Source organism: Elephantulus edwardii, unplaced genomic scaffold, assembly GCF_000299155.1.
Source record: "Elephantulus edwardii isolate Elephantulus edwardi_28Jun2011 unplaced genomic scaffold, EleEdw1.0 scaffold00128, whole genome shotgun sequence".
Lineage (NCBI taxonomy): Eukaryota > Metazoa > Chordata > Mammalia > Macroscelidea > Macroscelididae > Elephantulus > Elephantulus edwardii.
In genome coordinates this window covers 1,835,934-1,859,158 of record NW_006399878.1, presented here as the reverse complement: position 1 = coordinate 1,859,158, position 23,225 = coordinate 1,835,934, and the positions used below count along the sequence as shown (strand labels likewise).

Genomic DNA, 23,225 nt, shown 5'->3' with positions numbered 1-23,225 from the left:
CAGAGGCGGTGCGGTTGGCGCAGGATAGAGCAGGGTTTAGGGCTGTTGTGCATAGGGTCGCTATGAGTCGGAAACGACTCGATGGCACATAACAACAACATCCTAGGGAGAGAGCCTAGAAGGCAGGAAAAGATAGCATAGAAGGATTAATGGAAATGAGATTAATGAAGTGGAAAGAATAGTTTAATAATTGACATTTAATTAATGTAATAAACTAAAACGTGTATGAATGGTTGAATGGAAAACCAATTGCTTTGTAAACTTTCGCTCAGCACAAGTTTTGTTTTTTAAAAAAAAAAGCTTAAGCATTTATTTTTAAGATTACCTAATGAGACTTTTATATACTTCAGATATTTTTTAAATAAATCTCAGTCACAAAAGGACACATACTGCATAGTGCCACTGATGTAAAACAGGACTGACATAGGGGTTGGCGTGAGACTGAGAAAGATGGGGGATATTATGTATACTGCATTGAAACAGATGAAAGAGAGAGCTGTTGAAAAGGGATATATGATTAGGTATTATTGTCATGACAGGAGTCCAGAATGAAGGCTACGTAGTGGAGTGGACCTGGGAAGAGCGATTGTATAACTATGAAAGAATTTTTCTTTTACTTTTCAAAGAGAAGAGCACATTGGCCGGGGGGTGGTTGGGCAGGGAGAAAAGTGAAACGATGAATGAATCAAAATCCAAAGTTTCTGTAAACTTTTATTAAAATTAATAATAAAAATTACTGTAAAAAATACTAATTACTAGCAAATACAAGTTTGAAGGTATTGGACCTGATAGATGCCTTTCTCCTCTTTAAAATCCACTGTAAGTATTATAAATGCTGGATTTCTGCAAATAACTGTTAAAGAAAAATAGGCAAGTAAAACACAGCACTGGACTGATACACATCATGATAGATGGAGAGGAGACTGAAATTGTCAACAGCTTCATCTTACTTAGACTCACAGTTAACATCCTTGATACCCACAGTCAGGAAGTAAGACGCACTGCACTGGAAAAATCTGCAGTTAGGGATCTTTCTAGATTATTGAGCAGTAATAATGTCAGTTTGAGGACAAAGGTGCGTCTGATTCACGCCATGACCTTTACAGTTACCAGCTATGTATCCGAGACCTGGACAGTGAATACGGATGACAAAGAATTGATGCCTTTGAGCTGTGGTGTTGGAGAAGAACACTAAGCATCCCATGGACGGCCAAAAGAATAAACAGATACATCTTGGAGAAGGCACAGCTGAAGTGCTTTTGGGGGCCAAAAATGATGAGACTTCACCTCACATACTTTAAGCATGTTGCTAGAAGGGGATATTCCTTGGAGAGTGACATGCTTAGAAGGGTGGAGAGTTGGTAAAGGAGAGGAAGACCTTCAACCATGTAAACTGACATAGTGACTGCCACAGTGGACTCTTGTGTGTCAGGAAGTGTGAGGATGGCACAGGATATAACAGGGTTCAGATCTTTTCTTCATAGGGTTGCTATGAATCATACTCGACATTACAGGACCTAACAACAACTATAATAGACAAAATTCCTTAAGGGAGTCAAATGTAGATACAAATTCAAGTAATATTTGTCTGTTTCTGAAACCTCTGCCTGAAAGAGGTTCATTAGAAATGGGATAGATTTGAGGCATCTCACTACAAGACAGCTTGATACTGGTAGAATGACAGACACATAGATCAATGGAATAGAATTGAGAATCCAGAAATCAGCCCATCTACCTATGGTCAACTGATTTTTGACAAGGAGTTGAAGTCAGTTAAGTGGGAAAACTAAAGCCTTTTTAACAAATGATGTTGGCAAAATTGGAAAACTATCTGTAAAAAAACTCAAGATCCACACATCACTCCATTCACAAAAACCAACTCAAAGTGGATCAAGGGCCTAGGACTAAAACCAAAGACTATAAATTTCATTAAAGAAAAGTTTGGAAGAACTCTAGAAACCCTGATCCACATCATAAACAGTCTTCCAAGCATCCTGAAAAACCTACAACCAGGAGAGGGTAAAATAGATGAATGAGACATTCTAAGAATAAAATCCCTTTGCACATCCAAAATCTTCTCCAACAGGGTAAAAAGGGAAGCCACAGACTGAGAAAGAGTAACTGGTAATGACATAGTTGCTGAGAAACTTACATCTAGAATTTATAAAATATTTGAGCACCACAAGATAAAGGAAAACAACCTAGTTGAAAAATGGGCACAAGATAAGAACAGACATTTCACCAAGAAGACATTCAGATGGCGAACAGACACATGAAGAAATGTTCAAAATCCCTAGCTCTTAGAGAGGTGCAAATCAAAATACTTAGCAGATATCATCTCACCCCAGTAAGAACAGCAAAATTTAACCGAACAGCAAACAACAAATGCAGTAGCAAATGCTGGCAAGGTTGCGGGAAAACTGGAACCCTTATTCACTGTTGTTGGGAGTGTACAGCCACTATGGAAGGCTGTATGGCACTTTCTCAAAAAGTAGCAAATAGAAATATCATTTGACCAGCAATTCCACTACTGGGAATATACTGTAAAGAAACCAGAACGGCCACCCACACAGCTATATGTTCTCCCATGTTTATTGCAGCTTTGTTTACGATAGCAAAGAGTTGGAAACAACCCAGGTGCCCGTCAACAAACGAATGGATAGAGAAGTTGTGGTATATTCACACAGTGGATACTGTGCTATAGTGAAAAACAAGGAATTAATGAAATACTATATACAAAATGGGTGACCCTGGAGGACATTGTGTTGAGTGAAATACCTCAGTCACAAAAGGGTAAATACTGCCACTGTTGTAAAGCAGAAATGATAATCAGGGTTGAGGAAAACTTAAGAGGCGATAAATAATGTATACTGCATTGAAACAGATGAGGCAGAGTACTGTTTAGGAGGACAATATGACAAAAATCCAGAATGAAAGCTGCATAGTAGAGTGGCCTTGGGGATAGGGTGCATAACAATGAAAGATTTTTAATTTTTTTTTGTCTGTCAAAGAGAAAACAAACTAAGGGGAGGAAAGTCAACAATGAATGAATGAGAATAAAAAAGATGGGATAGATTTCAGGAGTTTGATTTTTATAATCTGTAAAGAATTAGACTAGACTTGAGGAACATTGATAGGGAAAATTTATATTGTCTTTTGAGTCTTAAATGCCTTGATTTTGTTCATACATACAAATTGCTTTTATTTGGTTTATTATATGGTAAAATTTAACAACTTCAGGATTTTACCGATACTAAATTTCTTTTTTTTGATCCCAGATGACCAAGAAAACACTCCTGTGAAACCCTGTTATCTCAATATCTTGGAAAATGAACAGCCTCTAAATAGTACTGCCCATAAGGACTCACTTCCAACCACTGATTCAGATAAGCAACCTCATCCTTTGCCATTACCTTTAACTGAAGCTGAAGCTGTAGTGCCTCAAGTCAAAGAAGTTAAATCTGCTCAGGAAACTCCTGAAAGCTCTTTGGCTGGAAGTCCTGATACGGAATCTCCTGTGTTAGTGAATGATTATGTATGTATCATTTACATTTCCACATTCTTGTTTTCAGGTTTTGTTAATTTTCAATTGAATAGTGTTCACATAAAAACAAATCTGATTTATTAACTATCAGGAGAATTATTTCTTAACCAAGCTATTTTGAATAGAATAGAAAGATAGTAGTGAATTAAGACACTATTTAAAAACTTAGAAACTGTTCTACTTTTTCAAAATTCTTAGAACTAAAGACACTTGAGGTTTAGGTGTCAAATGTGGAAGAATTGTAATGTCAGAGATAACCTGAAATTACATGCAAAAATAATTCTTTTGAATCATCATTTATCTCTTTCAGTACTCATACTTTACTCAGTTACTTAGAACATTTCACAAATCATTGACATAGCTGGAAATTTATATTTTGAATAGGAAATAAAGACAAACTCCTTATCCTTATGTAGCAAAAGAGTAGAAAATTTGTATTAACAAATCACCTTCCTTTCAACTTAATTTTGTACTGTTTATTTCTTAAGATCCTCATGTATGTTTTGTTACTTCTCTTGTCATTAAAATGACAGGGATTTATAATTCTGTATCAGAACCAAATAAGTACTTACAGATCCAAGTAATATAGTTAATGCTCTTAATAATTTCCCTACTTAAATATTTATTTATTATTTTACCTTAGCAACTTCTCTAGGAGAGCATATATTGTTTCAAAGCATTGCTAGAATAATTCTTTTTAACGCAATAAAATTATATATTTAAAACACTGACAGATATACTGATATTGATATATTCTTATCATTTAATCAGTACAGAGTTGTTATACGAGACATTTAATTGAAATAAATTTAGATTTTGGAGGGCCTCAAATTTGAATTTTAGGTAGGAGACTCTAACGGAGTTTTGTGCTACAAAATGGTGAAGTGGTTAGTGTGCTGGTTTTTGGAGATTCACTTAATGACTACCTAAGATCCATCATCAAAGAGTGAGCAGTGTTAGAATGTTTCACTTCCCTGTTACTGATTATGTTAGCTACCTATGAGTCAGATCCAAGACCTAGCAGCCCTGTTTTTCAGGCTGTAATTTTCATAGGAAAAGATTACCAGATCTTTTCCCTTGTGGAGCCTCTCTGTAGATTTGAACTACCAAACTTTTAGTTTATGATTATTACTCAACGTTCCTCTTCACTTTCCTATAAGTATGAAATAAGAACTGAATGAAAGTAGGATGAGAGAATAAAAGAAGAATCTGTGATTGCCTTTGGGTAGTTGGCATTATTATGGTACTGTTTAGGTGGAAAAACTAAGGGAAGAAATTCGTTTGGATTTTGGAAAAACAAGTTTGAGATGATCACAAAAATCGGTTACCAAATTTATAGTTCATCTTTCTCTTTGAGCCCTAGCAGAGTTAGTAGTTTTAAATGCTTACTTAAGATTAGCTAGATAGAATTCTGATGCATACTGAGATTTAGTTGTGTTTTTATATTTTTACTCTTACAGTAATTGCTACTGTTTTTCCTATGTGCTACATAAATTAGCCTGTTTCAAAATAAAATGGGAATAAGTATACTTTGATATCCTTGGAGTTACTTTTTATTTTCTAAGGTAATGTAGTAACATTAAGTGATAGATTCTTTATGTGTCTTACGAACCGCAGATACTATCTGTCAATGGTGAAAAATAAAATGAACAGTATTAAGTTACAAAAAGGTTCTTTCAAAATTGGAAGGAACAAAGGGTAGTTTGTACAGAAAAAGGTTAATTACATAAAAGCACCCAACTTGTTTTCTAGTATTGATATAACTGCTTTACCAGTATATTATTTAGTCCTATTGTTATATGGATCTTGGCAGAAAGTCGAGAATACCAGAACGTCTACCTGAGCTTTATTGATTATGCAAGGGCTTTTGACTGTGTGGATCACAACAAGCTATGGCTGACTCTGAGAAGAATGGGAATCTCAGAACATTTGATTGTGCTTATGCGAAACCTATACTTGGACCAAGAGGCCCTTGTCAGAACAGAGCAAGGAGACTCTACATGGTTCAAAATCAAGAAGGGGTTCCGTCAGGGATGTATTCTGTCTCCATACCTTTTAAGTCTGTATGCAGAACAGATCATCTGAGACGATATGCTGTACGAGGAGGAATGTGGCATCAGGATTGGTGGAAGAAGAATCAACAACCTGCGTTATGTGGATGCCACAACCCTGCTTGCTGAAACTGAGGAGGAACTGAAACTGAAGCACTTGCTGCAGAAGGTCAAGGACTGCGGTCTTCTATATGGATTGAACCTCAATATCAAGAAAACAAAGATTCTCATCACTGGGCCAATTGGCAGCATCAGTATGGATGGTGAAGAGATTGAGATAGTTAACAGTTTTAGTTTACTTGGTTCCACAGTCAACACTCTTGGTAACAGCAGCCAGGAAATCAGGAGATGAATTGCATTGGGAAAGTCAGCTATGAGGGACCTCTCAAGAGTACTGAAGAGCAACAATGTCAGGCTGGAAACTAAGGTGTGCCTGATCCGGGCTATCGTCTTGGCAGTTACGTGCTATGCATCAGAGGGTTGGACAGTAAATACGGATGATAGAAAGGGAATTGATGCCTTTGAGCTGTCGTGCTGGAGAAGTGTATTGAATATACCATGGACTGCTAGGAGAACAAACAGGTTTGTCCTGGAGAAGGTGAAGTCAGAATGCTCCTTGGGGTCTAGGATTCTGAAGCTTCGTCTGACATACTTTGGACATGTTGCAAGGAGGGACTGGTCCTTGGAGAGGGACATTATGTTTGGCAGAGTGGAGGGGCGGCGAAGGAGAGGAAGACCTTCAATGAGATGGATCGATTCTGTGACTGGAGTGGTGAGAATAAGTGCATTTGAAATGGCTAGGTTGGCACAGGATAGAACGGCATTTAGAGCTCTTATACATAGGGTCACTATGAGTCACAAGCGACTCGATGGCACATAACAATAACAACAACATTGTTCTTAAAGTACTCTCTTTTATTCTTTCCTTGAGTTCTGAGGTTTTAGCTAATTAGGGATAAAGTCCAGTTGTTTATGGGTTAGTTTATCATTTCATAGTATTTGACATCTTTTATTTTAAAATTTGTCCTCATGACAAATAAGACAGTTGTTTGTAAAATTTATCAAAATGTCGTGACTATAAAAGCTTCATTTGAAATGCATTATTCTTAAGAATCTCTATAATTCACTATTGCATCCAGTAAACTAGACTTTGATATTCAAGGGGGTGTGGAGGTTAAAAGTAGTAAATGCATATTCCTAGTCAAATGTAGGAGAATAGGTGACTTGCTGCTTGTTTTAAACCAAGCATAACTCTTGCCTGATGATACCAACTTTTAATTGAACGTTAGATTAAAAAGTTAGGCAGTTCGGAGCTCTGGTGGCCTAGTGGCAAGAAGCTGCACTGCAATCCCCGAGGTACATGGTTCAAATTTACCAGATGCCCTGCTGGAGAAGGAGCGGCAATATCCTCCTGTATTAGTCAGATCCGATTTGATGGTACACACACACAATTTTTTTAAAAAAGGAAGAAAAGTTAGGCAGTATTCCCACAGCTGTAGTCGTATGTATGATCTTTCTTGTTACATCAAGAATATAATTTTATTTAGAGTTAAGTATAGAAGAAAACCATATGTGATCAATCACTGATAATAGACATTAGAATCTTGTCATGAATGGCTTTATTTCCAGAGATGATCATACATTAAGTTTATTTCTTTTACAGGAAGCAGAATCTGGTAACATAAGTCAAAAATCTGATGAAGAAGACTTTGTTAAAGTTGAAGATTTACCACTTAAACTAACAATATATTCAGAGGTATTGGGCTCTCTTTAATTATACTTTATGAAACAAACACTATTATGTTTCATTATTAATCCATATTTTCCTTTTCATCACAAAGGCAGATCTCAGGAAGAAAATGGTAGAAGAGGAACAGAGTAATCACTTATCTGAGGAAATATGTGTAGCACAAACTGAAGAATTAGTTGGGAATTCTCAAAGACTAAAAGAGCCTGGTAAGAGTTATTAATTTTTTATCTCATTATATTGCAAAATTTTAGAATTTTTATAGTCATTTTATTTTATTTTAAAATGTGCTGCTTTTCACTATAACCTGAGAGGCTTGAACCAAATTTCACAAAGGAAATATATGTCTGTAAAAATTGTTATTCAGTTGTCTAATTTATAAAAGAAAATTCTAGACTATTTTCCATCATTCACGTACATTGAGTTGTAACCAACTCATAGCTAACCCTCTAGTGGGTTTTCAGAGGCTAAAAGTCTTTGGGAGGAGATTGTTCATCTTTCTCCCATCGAGCAGCTGGTTTATTCTAACAAGCAACCGTAGCAAAGTAATACATGCACATAATACAGAAAAAGAAATACACAGTTTAAAAATAACAATAACCTACTTCATCTAATTACAATTTTTAGTTTTACAGTAAGAAACGTCTGTAACTCTGATAGTCTTACTTTTTTGTGTTTCTAAAATAATTGCTTTCTTCCTTATTAAAAGTAAATAGACTTTTTTCTTCTCAGTATTTGTTATTTTTTATTTTTCTAATGTATTTTTTATTTTAAATGTGTATTTTTTCCTAGTTCTATCAACGTTGGTCATTTTCATTATTCCTCCCTCCCTTTCCTCTGTCATCTTTGTTTAGTTTTGTTTATTCTCTTTATTAAAGCTAATAAACACACGTTTTCCCTCTCATAGCCATAGTATATATACAGTAATATATAATAGTAATAAGGATAAATTACACTTCTTCTTTGCAGGGCCAATTGAGAGACCTGGCCTTTCTTTTTTTGAGTTTTTGGTGGCTGTGAGGTTGCTTTAGTAGTATGTTGTTGTTGTTGTTATGTGCCGTCGAGTTGTTTGCGACTCATAGCAACCCTATGTACAACAGCCCTATAGCCACTCTGAAAAATATTTCCTCCATCATAAAGGATTTTGTCCTTGTTACCCTCTTTAAACTGCATAAAATCATATTTATTTGTTGTTGCTATTGGTTTCTCCTCCATTCTCTTTATAGTTCTAGGCTTACTCATTTCTTTTTTTTACTTTTAAACCCATTTTTTTTCCTTCACCATATTTTTTTTATTGCCTCCCTTTTCAGCCACTTCTCTGTAGTAGCTGAGTTCCTTCTCAGTTACTCCCAGTATTCCCAATTTCAGATCACTTCCTATTTTACCTTTGAAATAATTAAGAACCACATTTTGAGAATTGTGAATCAGAAAGGCACCACTCCTTTGAAAATGAACTAAGATTACAGAAAAAGACAGTTGGACTCAACACAGATCTCTCCATCCAGGGCCAGACACACTCTAGTGGGCCATGATCATGATGAAGAGCGCTGTCTCAAGTTAAAACTACCTTGTTCACTTCAGATTGATACTTGCTTTGGAAACAGCATTTGCCAGTTAACAAAAGCCATCAACACTGGCCTTACACTGATATAATTGTACAAAACCACCCAGAGGAAGCAGTAGAGTCCATTGAGGCATTTTATTTGCACTGTATCTCTACAAAAAGAATCCCAGGATTTTTCCTCCTATGTGTTTTCGCCTTGCTTCCTCATGTTTCATGATGCCAGGGAGATTGGTACAGTGAAGCCAATTGATGGGACAGGAGCAGATTATTCTGCCACTTTTTAGATCTTTGAGTTGCACATCAAATCTGGGGCTAATAACGCCACACTTGTTTAACCTGCCTGTGAGGTTGAGAACAGTTTTCCCTGCTCTGTGATCATCAGTGATTTTGAATTTACCAATGTAATTATGCTTCATCATCACTGTCAGGAACCAATCTATAAGAACCTGATAAGAACCTGGCACTTGCCTGTCTCCTTCATATATTGGTGCTTTTGAGAACATCAACGAGGACATTCACGTGCACCGTTGTGGTGGCTCGGAAAGAGGCTTTACTCATTTTTATAATTCTTTTTTCTTCTTTTCCAAGGGGACTCTTCTTTTAGAGACAGGAAATAAACAATAAATTGAAACAGAAACTCTCACCTACTTTTTTAAACTCTGTGTGTTACCAGGAAATTATTTTAGCAAACCAAGTTACGATTTCCTTTGTAATTTTTTTTTTAAAAAAAGCTTCTATGAGCTAGTATTATATCAAAGTAAATTTTAGCAGGTAATGTCTTACTTCACTAATTACTTCATAAGGCCCTAATTACTATTCTGTTTTTCAGAAACGATGGGAACGCAGAATATGTGAGGTGTCTTCAGAAGCTCATCTAATTCTTTTCATATAGTCAGTACCTATATGAAAATGACACTAAATAAACATCTGTTTTTGATCTATATAAAAATGTAAATTAGTTTGACACTGCATTTTTGATAGGTGTACTAATTTCTGCCCATGGCAGTTTAAAACATCAGAAATTGACTTCTGCAGATTCAAACCTTGATACACTGGTTTTTGGTTTGGGGTTTTTTTTTCCCCTTACTCTACCCCATTATGTGATGTTTGGTTACGTTAAATTTTAAAAATAGTTTTAAATAAAATTTGGACTTGTCTGTAAAGGTTTTTCTTTTGGAAGTTATATTGAATTTTATACAGCAAGTCTCTGTTCTATATAATTAAGGTATTCAGAGAAGACTCCATGGTAAAGAGTTAAGAGTTAGAGAAATATCCTATTTCCTATAAAGCCCAGCTACTGATGTTTTCCATGAAGCTAATGCCAGTGTTCCTGCTATTGAGCTTGCTATCCTTTCAGACATGCACATATCCTATTCTGTGAAAGGATAGGGCAGGTTATAAAGATACCCAAAGATAGCTGTGAGATCATCGTAGAGCATATATTAATACTCGATTCAAATTGGGGTAAAAGTTTACAATACCTGTTTATAGTATCTAAAACTTAAATAAGTATCCATTAGATAAATACTAATATTTTCCAGGATTTCACTTCCTTGTATCACTTTAGACTTAAAAGGAAGGAAAAGAGCTTTATATGACTAGTATTTCTGCACAAACAAGTAACATTGTGATTCATTTTAAATGAAAAACCAAATACTTTCAAGTAGGAACTAATAGAACTAAATTTATATACCAGAAGACTAAGATTCTATACACCTTCAGACAGACTTTCCTCTTTTAAGATGATCATTAAAGAGCAAACCACAGCATTTCCTTCTGTCAACAGTACGAGAGAGCAGGTTTGCAGATGAAGCATTTTGTAAAGAAAATCTGTATGACTTCTTTATCAAGTAAATCTGTTTTTAAAAGGTCAGTTACTTTTATACCCCTAAACTTGCCATATTCTTAGTAAGGCTAGATGGATTGAGTTTACAATTAATAAATCACTTTATACATTCTCCCTTGAATAAAATATGAAGAAGTTGTTTCAGGTCTCTTAAATTTGGTAACAATTAGTTGAAATATACTATAAGAAAAGAACCTTCTGGTTATTATTCCTTTAAAACACTTATTTAATACCGCATTGTAAAACTATGGCCAATTCAGGAATGTTAAATCAAGATTTCCCCTAAAAGAATATTTACTATATTACTACTTGACTTAAATTAACATTTCTCCAAATTTAATAAAACCTATTCAGGAAATAACCATTCCAAAATCAAGAATTGCTATCTCATTGACCTTGCTTCTGGGAAATTGAAACAGTAAACTATGTTATTTGTTTTCAAGCCTCCAAGAAAGAAGAAAGAGGAAAGTTTCATTTTGGCTCAAGCCAAACCTTACATATTATGGCCTTTTTTTTTTGTCTCTCTCTTTCCATGTGTGTTATAGATAGATATGCTGGAAGATTTGTACTTACATCTTAGCTAGTGTAATATTTATGAACCTTATAAAAATTGCTTATTTGACCTATGTTACAGCTGCTATTACAAATATATGATTTTGCTTTTTAGTAGATAATTTAGTTTTTAAATACCTATTATTGGAGAGAAGATAACTTGTTTAATATGTTTTTCCTATTAACTGTTTCTCAACAGTTAGACACCAGATACTCTTATTTACCTTAATTTTTCTTATTTTTTTCAACTTAACAATTTACTGAAAGGTAGAGGGAGAAACTGTCAAAATGAGTGAGAGAATCTTACATAGGTGAAAGAATGCCCAACTAGAGCTAGGCAGACAGTGGAAGTACTCTTTGTATTTTGTAACATTCACCTTGGATAAACTGCTTTTTCACTGTTAATAAATGTATATCCTGCATACAAAGCCTGAATTGCATTTTCATTTAAATTGATATATGCTTCAGAATTTATTTCAGAATTATGACTTGACAGTTTTTTAAAAGATAAGGAAAAATGTCATGTTAACTAGCAAGAAAGATTAAATAAGCTGGGTAACACTTTCTTATATATGATATATGGATGTGTTTCTTGCCCAACTAAATATAAATAGCTTATTTGTCGGTCAAAAATGTATTGGTGTTGATTTCACTAATTTCTTTGTATAAATATAGTTGCCCAGTCACTTTATCTAAAAGAGCAATCATTCCTTGTTGGTTGTTTTTGTTGTGTAGCCCTAATTGTTACTAGAGAGCTCTGATGGTCTAGTGATAGGAAGCTATGCTGCAATCCCAAAGACTTGCAGTTCATATCTACCAGCTGCTCCATGGGAGAAAGATGGGCAGTCTCCTCCTTTGCAGCTAACTGCCTCTGAAAACCCTCTGGAGAGTCAGTTCTGGGTTGAGTGTGACTCAATGCTGTACAACAACAATTGCTACTTTCTTTACATATATATGACTTGAGGAGAGAGAACTTGCACAATGTCTTTTTTCTAGTAACTATTGCTAAATAGTTGCTGACAGTTTTTTAAGTTAAAAATGTGCTTGAAAATAAAAGGAGAAACTCAAAATGAGTGAGAGAAAATACTATGCCCATGATATAATGCCTCCATAGAGCTAACCAGATTCTAGAAGTATTCTTTGTATCTTGTAGTACAGCATTCCTCAGATCTTTTGTTGTTGCTGGATAGTTTATTGCCCATTAAGGATCAGAGGGAATCCCTAGATCTACCGTCATTTTATCTTCATAGATTCGTAATTTAAAACTTAGGGCCTGCAACTTAAAAAGTTGTTGCTTTGGTTATTTTAAAAACTAAAGCAGCATTGTATGATGGATGGTGATGAGATTCAGATTGTAAACAGCTTTAGTTTGCTTGGCTCCACAGTCAACACTCTTGGCACCAGCACCCTGGAAATTAAAAGATGTATTGCGTTGGGAAAGTCTGCTGTCAGAGACCTCTCTCCAAAGTACTGAGGAGCAATGATGTCAGTCTGGAGACTAAGGCCATGGTCTTTGCAATCACTTGCTATGCATCAGAGAGCTGGACAGTGACTAGTAATGATAGAAGGAGAATTGATGCCTTTGAGTTGTGATGCTGGAGAAGAATATTGAATATACCATGGACTGCTAAGAGAACAAACAAGTTCATCCTGGAGAGGATGAAGCCAGGCTGCTCCTTGGAGGCAAGGATTCTGAAGCTCCATCTGACATACTTTGGACATGTTGCAAGGAGGGATCAGTCCTTGGAGAGGGACATCATGCTTGGGAGGGTGAAGGGACAGAGCAGGAAAGGAAGACCCTTGGTGAGCTGGATTAGGGTAATGGGGGTTGGTATGTCAGAAACAATAAGATTGGCGCGGGGTAGAGCAGGGTTTAGGGCTGTTGTACACAGGGTCTCTATCAGTCACAAGCGACTCGATGGCACATAACAAAACAGTATAAAGTTTACATATAGAGAACTTATTTCTTACCTGTAGACCTTTAACTTACGAGATATGCTATCTTTTACATATATGTAAATGTATGTATACACAAGCATATTTGGGTATATATTGATATAAAAGCAGCTCTGGTGGCCTAGTGGCAAGAAGCTGCGCAGCAATCCCAGAGGTGCATGGTTCGAGTCCACCAGATGCTCTACTGGAGAAGGAGGGGCAACCTCCTCCTGTACCAGTCAGATCTGATTTGACGGTACCCTAACACCAAAAAAAATTTAAAAAAGCACAATACACACACAAAACAAACCTCTGGTGGCATAGTACATTACATATCAGGTTGCTAACCAAGAGATTTGTTCTACTCAACCAACCACTAGCCTCAGAAAAACCCTACAGAGTGTAACTTTTAAGTCATTCTGAACAAAGTTCCCGGCAACAAGTATATTAAAAGGGTAGATTAAACTTAATCAATTATTGCATTGATTAATTCAAACTCATTAAGCCTCCCCCTCCAGTCTGCAAGACGGTATAATTGAACAGAGAGCTTGCCCATCTTTCTCTCACAGAGCAGCTGGTGGATTCAAACCATGTACCTTCAGGTTGGCAGCACAGCTGGCACAGTGGTAATGAATTGTGTTGCCAACACAAAGGTAGGCAATTACAGCTATTCTGTGGGAGAAAGATAAGCAATCTCTAGTTCTGCCTTTGGAAACCTACTGGAGGGTCAGCTGAGGGTTGGTTTCAACTTTACATAACAGCAGCAATTCAAAGCCATGGTAATTTTAATTCCTTCATATGCCTCTAAAAGTGGGACAGTAAGGAAGGAAGACCAAAGAATTAATGCATTTGACTTGTGTTAGCAAAGAATACTGAATATATTATGCGTTGGGAAAAGAAAAATTCGTCTTGGAGGCAGAGCAGCAAAGTGTTCTTAGTGGCAAGTATGGTGAAACTTCGCCTCCACATACTGTTGGCATGTTGTCAGGAAAATCCAGTCCTTAGAAAAAGACTTCATGCTGGGAATGGGAGAGCGCAAAAGCGAGATGATCCTCAACAGGATGGATTGACACAGTGAGTGCAACAATGGACTGGATCATGATGGAGATGGTGAGAATGGTCCAAGACAGGGCTGTGGTTTGAGTTAGACTTAATCTTTACATTTACCTCTTTACTCTTCACATTAAATCCTTGGCAGCAAATTTTTCAATACAACATTTTATTTACTGCTGCTTCCATGGGTATTGATTGTGGATCCAAGTAAAAGAAAATCCTTGACATATTCAGTCCTTTTGCCATTTATCTGTGATGTTGCTTATTGGTCTAGTTGTGAGGATTATACAAAATGTGTCTTGCATAGTTGTAACTATTTCCCTGTTTCAAAATAATGTTATTCCTTCAGTGAAGTTTTTTTGTTTTACTTTATTAGATCATCAGTCTAGTGTGTGACAGACATTTTGATACAATCCTCATCTAGCCCTGCCTTACACAGAGTCCCTTCAGAGACATGCTACAAAGAATGCACAAATCCAGAGGCAAAGTGACTACAAGACACAGTGCCTTAAAATTCGCAGAAGTTTTGGTGGAGCTCTGGATCTCCATAAGAAATGGAATGGTGGTTATTCACCATCGCAAGAACATGGAAACAGCCCAAATGTCCAGCCACGGTCAAATGGATTAAGAAAGTAACGGTACATTCACGTGATGGAGTACTACACAGCAGGCAGGAGCAATAATTTTTAAGATCACTACCTACCTTGGAAGGGACTGGAGAGCATTAATGCTAAGCGAACTAAGTCAGTCCCATGGTGGGGGGGGGGGGAAATAGAACAATGAGGGAGGGGTTGGTAGGTGCCATAGAGTACGGCTCAGCAACCCTATGAACAAGAGGTCAAACCCTGTCTTATCATGTACCATCCTCAGTCCCTAACATATGAACCCACTTCCACAGTTAACTGTGTCAGTCCACCAGGCTGAGGGTCTCCCTCCCCTTGACTGTCCTTGTTCTCTTCCTAAGCTTGAATCCTCCAGTGAAGAGCCTCTCTTAGCCACATGCCCAAAGTATGGGAGAAGAAGTTTTTATCACCTTTGCCTCCAAGGGGCATTCTGGCTGCACTCTCAAACGTAACTTTCTGGCAGCCCATGAGAGTGCTAAATGTGGAGGAGGAAGGTTTAAACCAACCTCGGCCATTCTCAAGGCATAGAAAAGCCCCAGATACCATCTGCCTTTCTTTTTTATAGATAGTTTTCTAAAAACCCAAATTTCTATTGTTCCTATCTTAATGTTTGTGTGTGTTTACCCTACATACTCTCTTAACTGACTTAAATGTGTCAAGTAAGGGAGAGAATGAGGATTGTTACTGTTAGGTGCTGTCATATCTCAATTCACAGCAGCTATATGTAAGAGAAGGAAATGTTTCTGACCCTGCACCGTCCTCACAATCTGCTGTCCTTAAAAGTCAGAGATGACTGTGGCAGCCCATCTTATTAAGAGGACAGAGGAGAAAGCCAGGTAGGCTGACATACCTACACTGCCCATAGCATGCCTTGTAAACACTGATTTTGTTCTTTTTCCTTATGTGTCATCATCCCTGTTAAGTACAGGTTGACAGACATTACACTTTGCATAGTCACAGATGTCATTTAAAAATAATCCATTGCAGAGAAGCTGTCAGAGGTATTTAACACTATTATAATAATGAAGATCTTCTGTAGTAATATGTAGGATCACAAAGACAAATAATCTTGCCCTTTACTAAATTTTTTGTGTGTAACTTCTTTTTGAGATCTGTTGTATTATTTTTCATATTTCAAATCTTTATCACTGGCATAGAGACAGTCTTCAAAGGTTTAACCAATCCAATGCCCTATTTAATCCTTGTTGCAAGAACATACAATGCCCCTGAAGAATTGGTATAAAACATAAATGACCCATATATACTGCATGTGCCTTACACAATCTGGTTTCATCTCATCCCAAGTGAATATTGAAACCACCTCTGTCTTATATTTTGGCTAGGAAGCAACTGGTCTCTGCTTTAGGGCTGGTGGTTGGTTGGTCTTAAGGCCATTGCATCATTCCCACAGAGTAATTCTTTTTTACCTATATAAATACATGTTGGTTCTGAGCTGTTTTAATTTCTAAGTACCTCATTCATTATAATTAAGTGAAAGGGACAAAGTTATTATAATGAAGTTACTGAGTTTTCTTCACAGGTTCACTTTGTTTCAGTTACTAGTTATAAAAGCTTTTCATAAAGCTTTTGATATCTGGCAAATAAGATCTCTCAAATGATTCTCTGTTGTTGTTGTTATGTGCCATCGAGTCGCCTGCGACTCATAGCGACCCTATGTACAACAGCCCTAAACTCCACTCTCTCCTGTGCCAATCGCACTGTCTCTGACACTCCCATTCCAATTATCCCAGTCACTGAATCAATCCACCTCATAGAGGGCCTTCCTCTCCTGTGCCATCCCTCCACCCTCCCAAGCATGATGTCCCTCTCTAAGGACCGGTCTCTCCTCACTACATGTCCAAAGTAAGTTAGACGGAGCCTCAGAATCCTTGCCTCCAAGGAGCCACCCGGTTTAACCCTCTCCAGGACAAATCTGTTTGTTTTCCTAGCAGTCCATGGTATTCTCAACTCTAAATCTGTTGCCATCCTTTAGAGACAATAGGATGTTCAAGGCCTACTTCCTTTAACTTAAGGTGTGATACCACCTACACCTGGAAGCCCCAGCTCCTATGGTCAAGGGACTTGGCCACAAAGTTTCTTAACTGCTGCTTCTACTACCTGTTGAATAGAAGGACAGCATTTGAATCTTAGAGAAGATTCTTCTTACCATTCTCTTCAAGGTTTTTTAGGCTTCCAGAAAGTCAAAGAGACTTGTTATATATTGTTCTTTCCGAAGAGGTAACTGGTAGACAAGCCTAAACTTTACCTGAGTGCTTCTTATTGAGAGGTTAAATGAATGTCAGAGGAATTTCTATCAGTTTCTCAAGGTACATCCTCCCCCAGCAGGCCTGAAGAAGGTTATTCCTGTAAATGGGTAACAAGACACATAATAATATAGGCCAGAAAAGGAGTCTTGCACATTGGTAGCTCATGTTTCTCAATTTTTTTCCCAGTTTATGGACTCTTTTTCTGCTGTTAAAACTTTTGTTATCTATTACTCTATTACTCTTTTCCCTTTTGTACTTGTAAAACATAATATGCGAAATGTGTGTACCATATAAAAAGTAAGTATAAATAAATTCATTTTAACCACTACACCACCAGGACTACTCTGGGAAACGAAATCAAATATATCCACAGTTTGAGACTGAATCTGACTGCTTCTCTACACCAAACCACTAACCACTATTCTGTATTTGTTATTTATTCCTTTAATTTTATTTATGTGATAGAATTTTCCCTGTTTTTCAAATAAATAATCTAGGGAGGTGGAGAACTCTATATGACTGCCCAAATTCTATAGAAAATAACACCCTGAAAAGTCCAAAACTCATAGCTATCCAATTGATATGACCCATAATAACCCTATAAGAGTAGAACTGGCCCCATGGGATTCTCCCCTCCCCCCCCAGTCCAGTCCTTATAGACACAGACTGCCACATCTTTCTCCTGTGGAGTTTGAACCAGGGACCTTCCAGTTAATAGTGGAGTACTTGATTGCACTACTAGGGCTTCTACAAAGTAGCAAATAGGGAAAGGCACTGTTTTCCACTGAAAAATAATAAGCAAATAACCTGTTGCTTAATAGACTGGATGTTCCTTGAGTCATAGATCATGGACACATAACATGCTTCTCAGCCTTGCCCCATAAAAACTGTTAGGTGATTGGCAGATTTTGAGTGCAAGGTCTCATTTATCCTAAAGGTCAAAACCACCCTTTATCCTTGTTCCTTCCCTCTCACATCTTAGATCCCCAATAAGATTTATAAATTGACAGGTCCTAACTGTATTTGGCAAGGTAGATTAGGGTGAGTGGAATCCATTTGCTTTCAAAAAGAATTGATGTCTTAATTGTTTTTCCCCCCATAAGTTTCAGTTAGTCACCAGACAGTTAAGTAGTGCTGATAATTTAACAAGCAGCTCGCTTCACAAAATCTACTTGACCTTTCCCTTTTAATATATCATATCTCACACTGAAACTAACAGTACAAGGACATCCCAGCCAAAGTAAAGCAAATATTACATCCAGCAGGTTATTACCAAAGTAGGGAATGTTGAGACAGGCAGGCAGTTGGGAAAGACTAAGCAATAATAGTATTAACTAACATACATGGAGAAGAAATTAGATGAGATTGTAACTATAGGATTTTTTAAAGGAAAATGAGTATTTTTTTAATAAAGTCTAGACTGCTCCAGAGGTCATTAGTAGGTCAGTGATAAACACCTCACCCCACTCACTGCCATGGAAAAGACTCCAGTTTGATTCCTGACTACTGTACCTCAAGTGTAGCCACCAGTGTTAGTGGAGGATTGTATGTTGTTGTGATGTTGAACAAGTCTCAGCTGGACCTCCAAACTAAAGCACAAGAAGGTCTTGGCAATCTACTTTGGAAACTGAAGCCATGGAAATTCTGTGGTCATGGGCCGCTCGAGATCTAGCAACAGCAATCACCTCCAACCTGCTCCGGAACAGGGAGATTCCTGCTCCTTCACTATGCTGTGGGGGAGCCCTGGTGGCCTAATCCATAGAGAATTACACTGAACCCAAAACCATTCTCTGGTGGTTCGATTCTACCAGCAGCTCCACAGCAGAAAGATGGGCTGACTCCTTGCATGTGATTTAGGATCAGAAACCCAGTGGAGGTTCAGCTATGAGTCATGACTGAACTGTCCACAATGAGAACACTCTGGGAATAGAAGCTTGCTCTGCGTAGAGAAAATGAACTATGTACATATTACTTAAAGCAGTTGAAGATTGGAGAAGAATAATGGGTCATGCGGGAAATTGTTTACTTTAGAGCACTTAAAACCAACAAGGTATATCAGGTTCGCTCAGATGACTGTGATGTAGGCGTGAGTAGGTGTAGACTGTAGGACAATACTACGAGAAGAGGAAGGCTGAATGGCTCCACTTCAGGTACTTAGCAGCCAAGGCACTTCCTTGGATGATTGAATACTAAGTGGTTTGAGTTTGTATTTGAATATCCTCATGGAAATTTCCAGCAGCATATATGGCCAAGCCTCCTCTGCTTTCAAGTGCAGCTTGAAGCACCTGGCCATAGTCTGACCAAAAAGCACAGGAGCTTTTCCTTGAGTGGGCAGAGGAAGGGCAAGCTTGTCTACAACCAGCAAAATCGGCCTATTTTCTGTCAAAGCTCCTCTGCCCTCATTTTGGCCAGACAGCTCTGATCTCTGGTACTTCTGACCAACGTATGTCACTGAACTATTCAAAGCCAAACAATTCCGGGCTCCACTCTCATCTCTCCCAGCCTCAAAACACCACTCATGCCACCTGCCACCAGTTTTTAGCTCTGCTTGCTGTGGCCTAGAACAAGTAAGTCTGATTTTTTTTTCTCTTTGTGCTGATCTCAATCTCTTATTTAATACACTGTGCAAGAGTCAGTTTACTTCCTTGAACTTAAAAAGTAGCTCGTGGCACACTACCCCTAGGCCTGCAATGTAACATACATACTCTTTTTTTTCCCAGAGGTGTGGTTTCCTACCTATGACTCCTCCACTGTTCTGAATGTGGTCCTGTGTCAAAAACACCTTCTGGGAGACATTCCTGAGATCTTGGGGTACTGTGAACAGGAAAAAAGATCCAAGTCTTCAGTATCGCTTTATAAACATATTAGTGGTCTGTAAGTTAGCTTATACGGTGCTGATAAACTCTACTTGAACTGCTAATTAGGACTTTAATAAAGCTTTCTTCAGTGAGACATTAAAGACTGTGATGTGTTCATCAGCAGAGTTTCTAGGGAGTATAAAAAGATGGTTGAGGTCATATTAAGTCAGCATCCTTTAATCCTTTCTATTAAATCAGAGCTCCCCATGTGAGTACTGTTACTCTCCTGAATTAAAATGTGCAGAGGCTTTTAAAAACAAATAATGGCTATGTTAAAAATACAAGAGGCATAATCACCATAAAAGCATAGTTAATATTTGGTAATAAAGTCACAGTAAATAATAGTTTTTTTAATTCTGGCTAAAATAATGACTATTTAGAAACTACCAGGAGGCTGGTAAAGCAAAATTTTTCTAATGGGTCTGATTAGTAATAAGAGAGCCTAACCTGAAACTATAGAAAGATCTGGTGGTGATAAAAATCTGCACTGTAGTCCCAAAGGAATGTGGTTTGAATCCACCAGCTGCTCCATGGGAGAATGGTCTGCCTCCTCCCTTAAGATTTACTACCTCTGAAAAGCTGCAGAGGGGTCAGCTGTGAGTCATTTCCCACCTGACAGTACACAACCATCACCACCTGCAATTGGGCCCAAAAAGCCACATTAAAAGTCATTAAATGTTAGTTTCTTCTCTGTATTTATTGTGGAGATATTAGTAAGAATCATTTAAATTTATTTCAGCTTAATGTCCTTCTGCTTCTTGCCCTCTAAGTGTTCAGGAAAGTGTTAGGAAGCAATCAAGAGCAGCGACTTGAAGCTTTTGAAGGATTCACCATCTATATCAACAGTCACTTTGGTGGGCTTATGCTGAGTAGGATGGACACAACTCTACACCCCAGTATATTGTAAGAGTTTGCATTAGCACCCAAATCAATCCTATAATTACCATTCCTGTTGCCCCAGTTCTGCTGTTAACAATCCCACACCTCCTCATTCTCAACTCCAAAGAACACAAGGAAAATGGAAGCCAAAAGATAGAACTAGGAAACTAAGGGAATGCTGGTGGCCTAGTAAGTAGGGAGTTATATTGTTGTTAAGTGCCGTCGAGTCACAGGTGACTCATAGCGACCCTATGAAGGAGAGTCTTCGACGCTTGGGTGCCTTTCATCCTCCAGGTTCATAGGGTTTCCAGAGGCAAGCGATTCTGGAAGTGGATGCCACTCCTCCTTTATTATAATGTTATATTGCCAACCCCAAAATGGGTGGTTAAAATCCCCCAAGCTGTACCCAGGAGAAAGATGGGCAATCTCCTCCCATGTGATTTACAGTCTCTGAAAACTCCCTGGAGAGTCAGATGGATCGGATCCAATCTTTCAGGCAAAGGATTTACTGTATTTTCATGTAAACAACATGGATGTAATATACTTTTTGCCAGCTAATGACCTCTTCAGTTGTGGTAAGAAGCTGTGTTGCAATCCCAAAGGCATGTGGTTCAAATCAACCAGATGCACTGGGAGAAGGATGGGAAATATCCTGTGATTTACTGCCTCTGAAAACCCGCTGGAGGATCAGCTGTGGGTTGGTTACTAGTCGATGGCAAATAACACAACACACAGTATGCTGTCGGTGATTTCAACTATGCTGGTTTTGTTTTTTGGTTATTTAGAGGGTTTTTTGGTGGTGGTGGTTTAAAAGAAGAAGAAAATTAGCATAGGGCACTTACAAGAATACCTGTGGGGCAGGGGCATGGTTGGCAAAACATATATAGCGTGTATGTTACTTGTGTAAAAAGATGGTATTCTTTACTTCTTCAGTGTCTTTAAAATGAACCTTTGTTACTCAGTAGTGCCTCTTTTAAGGAATAAATTAATAATCTGGGTTCCAAGGCTGCAAATCTTAATAGGAGATTGTCCATCTTTCTCTAAAAGCAGCTAGTAAATTTGAACCATTGACCCTTTGGTTAGTAGAACAACACTTAATATGCTATGCCACTAAGGCTCCTTAAGAAAAACATAAGAGATAGGCTTCTCTAAAAGGACAAAAAAGTTCAGAACAACAGTTACTAAGGTCAGAGTCAATGGAGTTTATCTCAGTCCAAATTTCTGCAAAGTCTAGCTTGAAGTGTTTGGGTCAGCTAAGCAATTCTAGAAGATTATGCCTAAGGCAATGCCTGAGTAAATTTTTTTTATGATGGTAACTTCCTCCTGTGACCCAGGAAGTAGTCACTAGAAAGGGAATGTGTGTGACCAGTTGTGAAAGCTGTGAGGAAGACACTTGATGGGAAGAATCACTGTTCAGTGATCTGTGAGAATAGAGGTCTTGCCTTCTATTTTTTTTCTCATCATTACATCCCCAATATATTTCAACACTTGACATACTTTTTATTTAAAGTGTGCAGTGTGCAGAATTGTGAAACGTGAAAATCACCAACAATCAAGATAGGTTGTGTGGCCATATGTATCATCCCACAGGTTTATCATGTAAGTTTCCTGATGTCCCTCTGTAATCCCTCCTTCCTACACAAATTTATGTGTCTCTCTAATCCCTCCTCCCTACACAAATTTATGTGTCTCTCTAATCCCTCCTTCCTACATAAATTTATGTGTCTCTCTAATCCCTCCTTCCTACACAAATTTATGTGTCCAGGAAACCACTGGTTTCTGTTCTAACTAGAGGTTAGGAAACCCACTGCAGTCACTGTGTCAATCCATCTCATTTATCTCATTCAATTCATAGCCTCTGAAAGCCCACTGGAAGGTCAGCCATTGGTTGGCTACCATTCAATGGCAATGACTAAAAGGATACCTTTTAGCATGTACTTGCCATCCACACATCCCAGTCTCAAATGTGTCTGAGATGATGAGAGTGGCACAGAATAGGACAGGGTTCAGGTCTTTTGTTCACAGGGTTGCAATAAGTTGTGTTCAACTTCACAGCACCTAACAACCACAACATAGGTTAGGGACTTCTGGTTACTTAGTGGTGAAGAAATTACTCTGCCTACGCAAAGGAACGCAGTTTGAATCCACCAGCTGTTCCATGGGAGACAGATGGGCGATCTCTTCTCATGTGATTTATTGCCTTTGAAAACCTGTGGGAGGATCTGCAGTTTTAACACAGGGGGACCTAATAATACACTTTAAATAACATCTCAAGTTCTAGAAATTTGTACAAACATTATAATTTA

General features: G+C 37.8%; 1 protein-coding gene across 1 annotated transcript in view; it reads left to right on the top strand.

Annotated features, from left to right (window-relative positions):
• Nucleotides 1–9,761, top strand: part of PCM1 (pericentriolar material 1) — a 161,684-nt gene extending 151,923 nt beyond the window's left edge. Inside the window, exons 35-38 of the mRNA XM_006893547.1 lie at nucleotides 3,279–3,535; nucleotides 7,259–7,351; nucleotides 7,437–7,551; nucleotides 9,736–9,761. Of these exons, the coding sequence (XP_006893609.1) occupies nucleotides 3,279–3,535; nucleotides 7,259–7,351; nucleotides 7,437–7,551; nucleotides 9,736–9,761 (491 nt within the window). The remainder of the gene's footprint in view (nucleotides 1–3,278; nucleotides 3,536–7,258; nucleotides 7,352–7,436; nucleotides 7,552–9,735) is intronic.
• Nucleotides 9,762–23,225: the final 13,464 nt, after the last annotated feature.